The 14,526-nt window shown below is 35.7% G+C and overlaps 1 protein-coding gene across 1 annotated transcript in view; it reads left to right on the forward strand.

The window, feature by feature from the left end:
• SYT10 (synaptotagmin 10) overlaps positions 1-14,278 on the forward strand; it is a 47,565-nt gene extending 33,287 nt beyond the window's left edge. The window contains exons 6-7 of the mRNA XM_065034722.1: positions 1,361-1,490; positions 2,571-14,278. Of these exons, the coding sequence (XP_064890794.1) occupies positions 1,361-1,490; positions 2,571-2,642 (202 nt within the window). The 3' untranslated portion in view covers positions 2,643-14,278. The remainder of the gene's footprint in view (positions 1-1,360; positions 1,491-2,570) is intronic.
• Positions 14,279-14,526: the final 248 nt, after the last annotated feature.

Here is a 14,526-nt window from a genome sequence, read left to right on the forward strand (position 1 = left end):
TAAAGCCTTTGGGTCTTTTCTTGTAGAGGTTTAAGGTTTCCACACCTTTAAGAGCTCAGACCATTTTATTTGCATTGTAAATAACTGTGATAAGGAAGAAACACAGCTCAATCTTCTTGTGGACCACTAGCATTGGCATACATTTCTGTCCCCATCTGGTGGCCAGATTGTGTAAAAGCTTATAAATCAGTTATGTCTCAGTTAAAAAAAAATAACCCTTACAATTCTAATTTCTATTTAAATGCCAGATATTTGAAATTAAAGATAATTTGGATGACTAAAAAATAATTAAATGCTAATTACCTCACTGAATTAAGTAATAATTAATCCTTTGGTTGACTTAATAAAGAAGCTTTGTAACCTTTGGGTTCAGTGCTCACTGGTAACACATCTGAGCCTCAATTACCTGTGTCTTCACCGATAACTGACAGGAAGAGACTTCTGCTTAGAGTAGCTCAAGTACTGCAGGTTAAACTAGACAGTGAATTGCAGAATCATGCCTGAGCCAAGTCTGCTTTGTTCAAGTGCTATTAGTAATGGGCTCCTGAGACTGCAGGGTGAATAAACAGTGCAAGTCCATTTTAGTAACGTGGGCTTTCAGATTATTTTTCCTTGACATGAGATTTCTGATCGTCCTTCAGCTTCTGTCAGGAAGACTTTCTCAGTCAGATGTGAAAGGGACATGGTGATGCTGTTAGGGGGAGAAAGACACAGCAGCTTGCATACTGTCAGTCCTCTTCAGCTTCTCTTTTCAAAGTATTTTCTAACAGGAAACATTATTCTGAGGTCCATATAGATAAGGTATAGAAAATTAGTTTCTGGAGCCCTTTAACAACTCTATGATGCTGCCAGGAGTATGAAGTATTAAGGTATAGCCTATTATGCTTATACTACTCTCTTCCACATTGTTGGCTGAAGTTCCAATGACCACAAGAATTAGAGCTGGGAAATATAGTGTGAAATGACATCTGAAGCACTTGCAACAGGAAAAGTACTCCCCACCATCTTCACCTTCTGCTTGCACAAAATATAAACATTTTCCTTCTAGATTATTTGGTGTATTATGATCTTTTTCTGTTCTTGTGCCATTTGGGTTGTAACCTTTTAATGGCAAGGGTTGTGTCTCCATCACTATTTTTATAACTGCTAGAAGCACTCTAGTAGTGGATGGAGGTTTTTGATGCTACCATTACAGAACATAATATTACTGTACTACCACTAAAACTAATATCTGTAATAAACAATGTGAAAACTTTTGGCATGTATTCTGTGCTTCACTAAACCAGTAAACTGAATTATACATCAGATGTTATTAAAACTATTTTTATTTTAAAAAATTCTGCCTCTCTGCAATTCTCAGAGTAGGGCACAATGAGGTCATTGGAGTATGTCGGACAGGAATCGATGCTGAAGGGCTTGGAAGAGATCATTGGAATGAAATGTTGGCTTACCCACGTAAACCTATAACTCACTGGCATCCACTAGTAGAGGTAAGAAGCAAAATTATCTCCTCAGTATATTGAATGTTTTTGTCTTTCACTACTGTGCTTCTGGGAATCATGAAAGCCCATGCAGCATCTGTAGAGCAGCTATAAGATCCTTAGCACAACCTAAATCTAGTTGCATGGGTCTATTGATTACTTAATTGCATCACTTCAAAAGTTTCCATGATATCCTAACAGCATTGTACTGCTAAACAATCAACACATTTGAAATTTCCGGAGATTGTGATAAGGAGCTTACATCCACTTAGTAAAGATCACTTGCAAGTATTTCAAAAGCAATCATTTCCTATTGAAAATCTTTAACATGATCAGTTATGTAGCTGAAACATTAATCTGAAACTGGTGTGCTAATTAGGCTAAGTTTAGGCAACGTACCAACAACTATCTCCAGAGCTACTCAAGCAGACACTTACTGGATGTTTATACAAATGCATAGCCAATTATACCTACAAGTTCCTGGGCTTGAACTCCCTCTTCAACCTGCTGTAGTCACATCTTGGTTTTCTGTATACAAAATGCTCACAGCTTTGGGTTCAGAAAGATTCATATTGAAGCCTCAAGAAATAGCAGATCCTTCTTTGGGACAGAGAGGACACACTCTTTAGCCCTCCCCAAACCCAGCCTCTGTAGAAAAATAAGTTGCTGTTTGAGGCATCATGGGCCATTTAGTTTCCCTCTGTGTGTAGTACATGGTTGCACAGCATCTCCAGTGACAGGTAGAAAAAGCCTAATAGCAAGGCTAAAACCCATAGAGAAGACAGTGAAGGCAGAGAAACAGAGTGAGTGCAACAGAGAAATCTCTTTTCAGAGGTTCATGACTTTATCTGGATTGTGTATCAGCCCTGATTGGCAAAATAAACGCACTCCAGTGGAACAAGTCAGAGGCATTTTTAGGAGCAAACTTTAGGAATTTTCTTTTCATTATTAGTTCTGCCAGAGACTTTGATCCAGAAAGGGTCTAGCTATGATTCATGTTCTTCTTTCAGAGAGTCTCTTGTCCTCTGAAATGAGTGTGATGAATGGTCAGATATGATGATGTTTGTAAAAATAACACTTTTCTTGCAGTTACCTGGCCGAGCAACCAGTTTTGATAGCCAGGGGTCTTGTTCATCACCAAAACCACCACTTACACCATAGGGAACAGAAGTGGATTCATCGTGTTCAGTGTCCAAAGCTCCTAGTAACTCACGTCTACATAAACAGAAGGTTTGGCTTCCGCAGGTGAACTGTATCCATATTTTTTATTAAAATACATTTTTCCTATTCCAAATCATATATTACAGTTTATAACAATTTCTTAATGTGTGAATGAAATTGACTTGAGCCAAATATAACCCTTCCTTATACAAATTCATTCACCTGTTTTCATGCTGGCATATATCCCGTATCATATCCAAGCAGTGTTTTTATATGACCTATATCTTTGTATAGACAAAGAAATCAGAAAGAAAAAATCCCTTAAGCAATTCAAAACCACTGCAGCTTGTAATTCCTGATTCTTTCTAGGGAGAGCAAATAGTCATTTCTAGCTCTTGTAGTAAACTTCTTCTAAATTGCACTAAATCCTGTATAATTTCTCAACACTGAATGTTGCATGAAAACAAAACAAAACAAAACAAAACCAAGCCAAAACAAAACAAAAAAACAAAACAAAAACAAATGTTGTCATGTTCTGAGTATTTGGAAAGTCACTTCATCTCTTGAGCAGGGAGGAAGGGCTGATTGAAAGCCCACTGAAGCTGATGAGAATGACCCTACTGGCTTCACTGAGTTTTAGTTCAGCCTTTATGGAACAGGTCTCACAACTGGAGCTATGCAGTTGTAATCTTCCAGCAATGAAAACACCAGCTTCACTCACAGGAACTCATTAGCTTGTCCAGCAAAATGACCAGAAATGTGTGTCCAGGCAGGTGGCTTTACTCAACAGTTGTTTTGCTTCAACTACCCACCAGCTGATGAAGACCCAGCTTGGATGTCTCTTGGGTGTCTAAGTTTGTCACTTGGGTGGAATAGTTTCTGGTTCCTGGATGGATGCCTCTAGAATTATATTCTAAATATGAATTTTTTACAATATATGGAGAGACAAATTGAAATGTAACAAGTATATAAACTAGTAAGCTCATTTATTAGAATACATAATGACAACAAAGGCAAAAAAGTATAGGTTAAAGTGAACTGTTTTAAAAACTACATATTATTTTGTGGATTTAGCTCTTTTTAACACTGCAGTTTACTTCAATGGGATAGTTATTTTATTTTTTAAGTTTTTGTTTTGTTTTGGCTTGGTTTTGTTGTGTTTTTTTTTTTTCTTTCTATGAAAAGCATAGCAAAGAGTGCATGATTGGGACTGAGATTGTGAAAGCTGAACTGTAACTTGAAAAAGGTGGAACGGTGGTTCTTTTTGTATCTTTGTAACGTGTGAAGAAAACTGAGAAGATACTATTTTCTAAAAAATGTATTTTTACAGAAGAAAAGTGTTGTACATGAGAAAAATGCCAATGGAAGATCTGTTTAAAATAATGGAAGAATCTAGTTATGAAGGGAAAAGTCAGGTTAGGCAGACTTCTGAAGAACAATTTTGACTTGGTTAGTTTGGCCTGGTTGACACAGAATATGTTTATGAATATCCAGTCCCTTCATTCCACTAACTGGTCTCTAAGACAGTCAAATATGCCTTGAAGTGTCTTAACTGCTCCAGGAAATTTAAGAAGGCTGGTTTTAACATTACAGGTATTTCTACGGTAAAAAAGGAGGCAGGCTTTATACCTTGCCTTCTATGCCTACAAACACATCAAGCAAGCAAACAATGAATCTTTCAAACATTCTTTACAAATTGGGGGAAAAAAAAAAAGAAAAGAAGAAGAAAAATAAAAGGCTCCAGCCCAAGTTTTTGCATGCCTGTTCCAGGTTGTTCTTCATGGCCTCTAGGTGGAAATAGTTTTTCCCAGAGAGGCTTGGTAAAGGTGAACACTGACCCTTCCTGCTCAAGATTGTATTTTCATCACCGTAAATACAGAACAGCCTTGCAGAATTTCATTCCTCTATTTGCTCTGGGTGAATAATTTTTTAAATAGGAGAACAAGCTCTCCTCTGTGGAGTTTTTTTTCCTGCCATCATTGTTATCCTCATGAGATTCTGTGGCCTAGGTCATTTTCATCATGATTTTGCAAGGTTGACATAAAACCAGATAAATATATATATGTGGAGATTGAAAAACTATTTTGTGTATACATTTATCGTAATATAAATTATATCAGCAGTGGCCTTTGTGGTCTAGAAAATACTTTTTGTAATGTGATACTGTAACAGTTAACTAAATATTCTTTGCACTTTTTTGCACCTAATATCCAAAAAGCTAACAATTTCATGATCAAATGTAGCATAAGTGTTCAGCAATGAGCATCTTTTTAACTATTTCATTATTCTCTATGAGTATCCTCTGTGTTTCATCATAAGTACTGAGGTATTTCAAGATTTATTTTCTTAAATTTAAATTGTTGTGAAACACCAAAGGAATAATAGCTCAGTTCATTCCCTCTTGTGTTATTTTTGGTTTTGTTAATAACAATACTAAATTATTTCTGTGTCTAAACTTGATTTATGGGTGCTCTGCATCTGGGAAAAATCAGGCTGCAAGATTATCAGGACATCTAGCTTCAAAAATGATCCCCTGTTTAATTATTTTTAGTCCCTTATCAGTGATCAATAGAATTGATACAAAATACATTTTTTCCCCACTGCTTTCACAGTTATCATCTCATGAGACAGGGTATATATTTAGTATAACCAGCCCACTGGATTTAGAGCCTGGTTCACAAGTTAGTTTCTGAGTGTAGTCACAGAAGCACCGAATATAAACTTAGTATAGTTTTAGTCAATGAATATGTTGCTTTATGTATCTCTTCATTAAGATATTTAAAATATGTTAATTTGGAGAAGTTGTAAACTCCCTGCTCACATCCTGAATATTTTTGTTGCTTATCCATATTTCTGCCTTATCATAAACATTAGCCTATTTTGAGTAAAATCAAATCTAGCAAATGGTTGGTGTAAAATATATTGTAGTAATTTTGCAACAGTTTGAAAAACTCACATTCCTAAGAGCCTGAGTTATTTTTATTGAAAAGATTTACTGGAAACAGTAATAGTACTTAATAAGAATTGTATTTTGCACTGCAGAGCTTTTTTATACTTTCACAAGAGTAAAACACAGAACTGTACAGCGAAAGTACATGATGGATTAAGTGGTTGCAGGGGAGCTGTTAAATTTTTGTATTTATTTTCAATAATGCACTGTAAAGTGAAAAACCCACATACAAATGTATCTAATGAGCCATTCTGGTCTTTTGGGTAAATAGTGTTTTGAAGCAATTGTTTCCCTTCCCCACATTAAATAAGTTTTCAGGGACCATTAGATTTGCTCTAAGCAACCATAAAATTGTTATTAGGTCTATGCAAAATGTTAAGTAGGAACCTAAGCTGCAGGTAGATTTAGATTTCTAGAGGCACTGCAGACAGTAGCATAGGTGAACTCAATAAGATTTAAGTCATGTGCTATACTCCATGATCTCAACTTTAGAACACTGCATTGTATACTTCTGCTGATATAACGCTTCCCCTCACACTCCCATCGAGCAACCATCTCTTTCCCCACCATCTATTGTCTATGCTGGGTTTCTATTCAAGCAGTAGAGTCCTGACCTTTACTTTTGTCTACAATGCTGAAAGCTGACTCCTAGCCTTAAAATACTAGTAATATGAAACCCATGGGGTCCTGACCAAAAGGTGTAGGATAGGTATTAATAAATCTCTCATATACATTCTACAAACAACTGTCAAGGAAGTAACTTCGTTTCCCTGCAGTCCCTTATGGTCACCAGACATTCAGAAATCAGTAATGCTGTTGTTTTTTTGCATCTAGCAAGTATTAAAAGAACAATATACATATCTTGGAGATATGCATATTTGTCAGGGACAGAGAGAGTAGCTCAAACCAATAATATAAAGCAAAACTTAGTATATCAGGACAGAAGTTCCCTTGCAAAATTTCTTCTTCAATATCTGGAATTGTTTTGACTTCTTATGTTTAAATAACAGAACTACAATTTTTTCTCAAAGAATCACAACCACATTCAATATTTTTGAAGAAAACATTGAGCTAACATGGAACATTTTCATTCAGTTGATTTTTTCCGAGGTAAAAAGCAATTACTTCCCAATTTCCTTCTATGGATGCATTTTTGGAGCAATACTAAGAAAACTGTACATTTCCAAAAAAAGTCTTATTTGATTCATCCATTTCTTCTATTTTTCAGGTTTTTAATTGGTTTCAATGTAATAATTTTGAAAGTTTTTAACATTATGACACACAACAAATACATGATAGTATAGTTCCAAGATTATTTTTAATCAATTAACTGCTTGTATCTTAAAAACTTTTTTATGTACTAAATTTTTACTAGACTCAATTAATTTAACAAGCTTTATACATATGAAAGCATTTGACTATATTTTTAAAGTGTGTAATCATTTAAAAGGAGTTCTGCTGAAAATGTCAAATTTTTCACAGATCCATAAATGTGCCTGCAAAAATTAAAAAACACCTTATTAGAGCCTGCAAAAACCTAGATTTGCATATACAAATATTTGCACTTGCAAAATGTATAATCATCATTATTTAGCATTTCTATTAGAAAAGAACACTCAACGCCTAATCAGAAATATGTTTCAGTTTGTGATAAATACTGAACAAATCTATATTGAGTGGCAGTTCCTTGGACTCAAAAGTTCATATGACTTTATTTCTACAAACAAATATACTTGAAAATTCTGTAGGTGTTAAAATATGTCTTATATGTTAATTAGACATTGAGGTGACTTTTGGACAAAGCTCAATAAAAATCTGTTAGGCTATCCAACATATGGCTTAAAAGTAGCATATATAACAGGAATAGTAACACGTTTTGATGGAAAGCTTTCTCTTTCACACCACAGCTGGGGTTCAATTTTACCCTTTACTCAAGATTCACTTTACCTTAGTTTCTGAGGCTTGCCAGTTTAAACTGAGCTCTCTGGTGTCAGAAAATAGCTAAATCATGTCACAGAATAGGCTGCAGAGATACAAAAGACAAAGGAAAATGTGGCAGTAGATGCACAGCTGTTCAGTGCAACAGAAAACACTCTGAAATTAAAAGCCTCTTTTCAAAACTGATAATCATTACAATATTCATATCACTTGTGCTTTCTTTCTATACTGTAAAACAGGAAGAAAGGAGGGCATTCCTGAAGAAGAGGCAGCATTACACATAGGAGTTAATTGAGTTGCTGATCACAGACATTTGCCATTTCCAAGGCAATTAATACCTTAAGTTCAAAAAGTCTCTTTTGCTTACTTATCCAAATGAATAAATATCTCCTACAAAATTCCCCTTTTCCTTAGCCCCAGCTAGGAACTGGCAGTTTTTAACAGCACGCAGAAAACCAAGCACTGGACCTCTAAGAGAAAGTGAAGCTGCAGGTAGAATTTAAATATCACAGGGGAATTTGTTCTGGAAAATGGGACTAACACCTTCAGTCTTGTGCTGAGTGCTAGAGGATGCTTGATGATAGCAAGTGCTCAGAGCTGTGATTTTATGTTTTATCTGATAGTACCTCCACAATGTTGCTGTTGCTGGGAAACTTCTTCTTTGCTGACTCGGAGAGGAGAATGCCTCTGGTATGGCTATGTAAAATTTTTCCACCCAGTTATAGGCTGCAACTTACGTTACATGGGACTCAGTCCTCTGGAAGGGCACAAAGCATGTTAAATTTGCAGAACGGGAAAAGTCAATTAAAGCTTTTAACATCATGAGGACTATTCACTCTGTTGATACTAAGGACAAGCATTGGTGCTTACTGATCTAAAAGAAGGCATTTCATATAGTACCCTGTATTGCTAAGCCCGTGCCAGTGAACCATGGTAGCATTATTGAAGACTCTCAGTATCAACATTGTCAAAATATAACTAAAAAATATAAGTACAGGTTATATAGGTTATCAGAGTACCAAAGCTCTCTTGGGTGAGAAAGACATAAAGAGTCTCTGATATATAATTCAAGATAGTGCTCTGAAAGTTGCATCTGCAGGAGGTCACATAACTGCTGTGATGAAAGTGGAGCTTCTCTGTAATAATTTATGAATACAATATGTTGACTTGGCTATTGGTCTCAAATTAGGTGAGTCCTGTAAGTAGACGTTAGGGAACAAAAAGAACAAGAGAGTGTCTCTTAGGAGAAAGTGAGATTTGAAAAACATTAATGTCTGTACTGGTGGCCCAGGAGATTCTACCAAGGCTGCAATTAGTCTGAAAAACACACCTCACCCGAAATGTTGAAAGTCCAAGCAGGCATAGGAAAAAAAGCATAGAAAAGATCAAGAGGTCTGTTTCAGGACAGACAAGATTTATGTCTGAGCAGGCTGGGATGCAAGCTGTTGCTATGGTTTACAGATAACTTAGTTTGGATTAATCTCCCGTTAATGGATGGGAAAGCTCGAGGTAGGATGGATATGCATATAGACCGTTATTTTCAAATCCACTTATTTGAAATATTTAAGCTTACATATCTAAGCTTAAATATTTAAATAGCATTCTGTTTTTAATGCAGCAGAATATTCACAGACTCCCTGAAATAAAAGTTGCCAATCTATTCAGACTGTCTGGGTTAGCACAGTTGCTACAGACACAGAATGTGTACCAGAGCCCAGCATAATTATAGGAGAATTGTGAAATTCTGCTTCTCCCCTGGAGAGGTGAAGTCAGGAAGCCTGATATGAAGGGAGAATTGAAGACAGACCAAGGAAAGGATGGATATACAGCTATTTCATGACAACTTCAGAGTTCAGAGAGAGTGTTGGCCACTCATTTATTATGCAGGGCATAGCATGACAGCAATCTAGCCTGCATAGACAGTTTTACAGTTTTACTCTCCCTCGAAATACAATCATATGAATGTTTTGGAGAGATTGTTTTTTTAAAAATAGTTTAGGACCTTTTCATATCTTTTAAATTCAAACCCCTGAAGTAAAAAAAAATTATCAGAAAGGAACCTGTTTTCTGGGACACTTTGTAGGTTAATTTCAAAGGAGGAGAGAGGTTATGGGTTGTTTTTATGAAGCAGATCTATTATTATAAATACAGCCTGCAAGAGGAGAGAGATAAAGGGTGGAGTTTTTTTCAATATACTATGAGTTGAAGCTGATAATTGCATCAGAAGTGAAGAGGACTGAAAAAGAAGATATTTTAAATATTTCGTGGCCTCTGAGTTATGGACATGAGAGAGGATGGAGAAAGCCTATTGAGCACGTAAAGAGCTCTCTAGAAAAAAACTTTTTAAAAGAAAAGTGGAAAATATAGAAAGGGGGTAAATTGAGAGCACTTTCAGTAGTCAAAAATGCATGCATAGAAAGCACTTTCAACAGAAAGATATTTTTGATGTAATTCCCCTACTTCTTCTCTTGTACAGCCATTTGAAAGCTTACAAGGGTAGTGGGAGCCATGTTGCAGAACTGTCGAGTTCTGTAAGAGTCTTTTCTTCAAATAAAACCAGCCCTCTGCCTCGCAGATCCTGACTCCAGAGGATTCACAGTGTGAAGAGCACTAGTAGTTGCTCATGGCATGTCCTTCCCCTCCAGTCTTTCTTTTGCAGCATAACTGAGGCAAAAAAGGCACATTGCCAGCATATGTTCAGATGCACTCCTCTCTAGATACTGTAATGGCCTCCTATTTATTTGCACCTGGTATATACTGGAAAGTCTCCAATAGGTATAAAAATAATTTTTTATAATGTCATCTCTTCACATTTTCAAAGCTTCTGACAATCAGTACTTGAATTACCAATAGAGGAAGCACCTCTGAAAATGCTGCTGTCTTACACAAGCTACTGGTTTTGTTTTCAAGTCAAGCCTAAACTAATGTCACACAATGGTGGAAAAGTCATTGGGCTGTTGCAGGTGCTAATTCTCTGATGACTCACAAAACTGAAGTCATAATTATGGTGTATTTCTCACTTAATATCCCACAGGTCTTTGTATATGAATAGGGTCCTGGAATTGATGTTCCAGGCAAATCCCATCTCCTCCTGTTCTTCCTATTCATGCAGGCTCAGCTGAATAATGAATTCCTATTCCTTTGTCCTAAATTGTTACAAAGTACTGGGTGTACAGTGATTGTTTCACCCTGGGAGTGACTGCCTGTTACTGAAAATGGGAGTAATCAATAGACAACCATTACTTGCCTCACCATGGTTTTCTGAGAGGCTAAATTGCATAGTAATACTTATGAGAGAAATGACTGCATAGCTGAACAAGACATAGAATTTCCAGTTGTAATTATTTTTGGCAAATGGATATATGTGGATGAGTGTGTCTTTCTTCATTATGTAAATGGAGATTTGGCTACCGCAGAAAATGAAAAAGGCGATTTTGGTAGACTCTCCAAAGAGCACTTTATACTCTAACATTTATTCTTTTCAGGCTTTATGTAGCGTAAGTGTTTAATGATCTTAATTATCCTTATAGCACAATAACTTGATTCATATATTTAAACTTACAATCTTTTCAGTTCTTAGTCCACCAAGGTGACTTTGGGCCAGAGAATCAAAATCACTAAAGAAAAAGTATAGCTTTATCTTAGCCAGCATCTGTATCTGCACAGCTAGACCTTTATTATTCTGAAAGGGAGCCTGGCACTATTGCACTTTAGCTACTTGCCAGTAGCAGACAAACAATTGTAGGTCATAGCCAGGTTTCAGAGAAGCTCTGGGGATTAACCTCTAAAATCTTGGGTCTAATTCTGCATGTCAAAAGTCAAAGAACAGTCCTACCTAAAGAGGGCTTGTTAATGAGGAATTCCTGCTGAGAAAAGAGATTTCGCTCAAATAATTCCAAGGCATCTTTTAGAATATTTTGCCTTATTTTCTGTACTGTTCTTAAAAATGAACTTTTCTTTTAAAGACAAAACTTTATAATTTAATCTCTAGCAGGGCAAAAATTGGTACTAAAGTACTAATGTACTCATGCACTGAAAATAATATTGAGGCAAAAAAAAAAAAAATTAAGAGCCTTTTAGCAAAAATACCTGTGGCAGCAAAATACAAAAAATGCTTACGAAAATACATTTTGCTTTTTCTGCATTTTTTTTTTGAATATAGAATTGTAATACTTCAGCTCTGTTTTTTTCGGCTAGCTCAAGAAAAACACTAAATTTTAAATGTATCTACTGTAGCTTTAATATTTATTGAAACAATAGAGCACAAAAAAGTGATTCAAATCAGCCTTTTAGGGTGTAGTTCTAAGAATACACATTTGTATATTTTTCATTACTACAAAAGCTTACCAAAATCTATTCATTACTTACTTCCAACATACGAAATTATGACATGCTTTCAAGAGAAGGTTTCTTTTAGGTTTATCACTTGCTACTTTATATGGTGATTGTTCTTGTGTTAATTAAAATGGAAATATTTTTTTTTAATATCATGGCAATAGACCATTAAATATATCCAGCAAAATTACTCTGTAGGTCTTTTGAATATGTCATTTCATTTCAAAGCACAGAATTATGTACTTGACCAGTTCACCAGTGAAATCAAGCAGAAGCACTGCTCTTAACTTCAATTGGCTTTGCATCAGGTTGCATGTGATGAAATATTGTAGCATCTTGTAAAATGAACCCAGCAAGGAATCTCAAGGTGAGCAGAATGAATTGTCTTACACCCACCATGGATTTTTGTGGCTTGCTGACAATTCAGACTATATTAGAAGTCTTCAGTGCATCTCTAGGGTATGAACTATTTTTGCAAATGCTGTTTTTACTATTATGAGTAAGAAATATGACTGTAAGCTGCCTGTTTTGGTAAATAAAAATGTCTGGTCTCTTTAGCCAGGCATGGAGGTCAAATGTATTTTTACTGGATTTTTCTTTTTTAATAGTGTCCTATAGTTTTCCACATGATGTCATCTCGCTATTAAAGCTCAGAGATACCCTGTGTACAGACTAAATCTTTAATATGTAAGATTTAGATAGTCCTGTTGCACATCAGATATAAAGCACTTCTTTTGACTCTATATTTCTATGGAAAAGTATTGAACAAAATTTACTTTTGTTAAATAAATAGAAAACTATTTCTTGAGAAAAGGAAAAATATAGATATATATTTCATATTGTTTCCTGTTTCTTTTTGTTTCAAATGTGAGTCTAAATTCTTTCTATTCTTCTCTATGTGAGTAGTCTCAGAAGGATATGTTGTACTTAAATGCACATGTCTAAGGACAGGATATGGCTAGTTCTCTACCCTACAAGTTGGCACTGTTGGTGTCCTGATTTTGAGATGCACTTCTGACTTGTGCTTTCTCCCTTTTCTGGTGGAGATCACAAGGGCCTCTGTTCAGCAAACCATGTGAAACATTTTTTTAAATATGACTTGCTGATCAAGTCCCCATGAAGTCATGATGGCTTGAGTGCACACCCTGAAGAGCGCAGTTGCTCTGGTGCTTTTCTGACTGGGAATGGAGTGATGTGGGGAGTCTCATGGTTAGACAATGCTAAAAACACATCTTGGCATCCTTCATGTCCACATAGCTGTAGTAGCTGGGATGAGAGTGAGCAAAGCCAAATTGTGTTTCTTCATTGTCCTGCTCTGCCCAGTCCTCACCACCTTAGACAGGAGAACTGTAGTGCTGGCTCCTCTGCATGCCAGCCAGATGCTCCTCTAGCTACTGCAAGGGGAGTCCCAAAAAATTTCTCCTTTCTTCTCATGAGCTTGCAGTTTGCACTATGTTTAATCCAACTGGCTTTGGTGTGCTACCCATGAGAAATGAAACAAGGAGAGTAGAATACAGAAATTAGCCACATCTTTTCTTCAGCATTACTTTTTTCTGGTATATGCTTGTTTGTGGAGAAGATGTTCTCCAGAGTGTATGCTTCAAAAGGTAGGAAGTTAAATTGGAGTTCCTGGCCATGGGAAACATTGACAGCTAAAAAAATACCCACTCAATATTTAGACAGTTAGTATTTTGAAATATCAAATAAAGCATCCAATACAATGTCTGCCAGAATAAACATCTTTGCTGTGACAATATGGGTTCTGGATTAGGCCCTAACTGTCCCAAACTCTAACAGAACTCCCTACCTTTAAAATAATATTTATGATTAGATCAGAAATGTTGCCAAGTCTATGTAGCTTACAAAGAACTGTAGAGTTCTTCTAAGATTTTGTCTCTTCTTGCTATGTGATGTTGGCTGACTGAGATCTAATGTTAAATACCTGACTGTTTTAGTACCCTTTATTCAGTGTTCATGATGTGACTTTTTAAAAGAAGTCTGTGATTTGATACCTAGCCATTGTTCAAGTCAATATCCTTGGCTTCTGCGTTATAGAAACAACACAAACTTTTTGAACTTGTGTTACTGGCTTTTCGTATGCGCTAAATGGCCATTTGTGAAACTTGACAGCATAAAATTGTACTACTGAGAGTAAATGTTTTTTTTGCACTAGCCTTTGAGAGCTGTAACACATTTCAGTATTTTTACAATGTATTCTCTAGAAAGTGTGAACTTATTTGTCAGTTCTGAAAAAAATCTGTAACAATGAAACCTCAAAAGATGTTATGAAGTGTACAGTTTGTGATAATTTTATATTAAAAAGGACAAGAAAAAGAAAAGAACATATTTGAAATAATTTTATTCTAATTGTTTAATATGTATTTTGAACAAGAAATAAAGTGATTAAAATTAATCATTTTTTTGTCTTTCTTACAAAAGCAAACTGTTCAAAAGTAAATAGAAGTCAGTGGGTTTTAGCTGCGTTTTGCATTCTGTTTTACCAGAAAACAATACTGGACAATACCAGGAAAAATTGCTAGTGATCAACTTCTACATTCAGAACTATACCTTAGTAGATATAGAGATCATCTTTTCCCATTTATTCTCTTTCTTTTCTATGCCAGAATTCCTGGTGGACCTACAGCATATTTCCATTTACTT

Source organism: Columba livia, chromosome 1 (assembly GCF_036013475.1).
Source record: "Columba livia isolate bColLiv1 breed racing homer chromosome 1, bColLiv1.pat.W.v2, whole genome shotgun sequence".
Taxonomy (NCBI): domain Eukaryota; kingdom Metazoa; phylum Chordata; class Aves; order Columbiformes; family Columbidae; genus Columba; species Columba livia.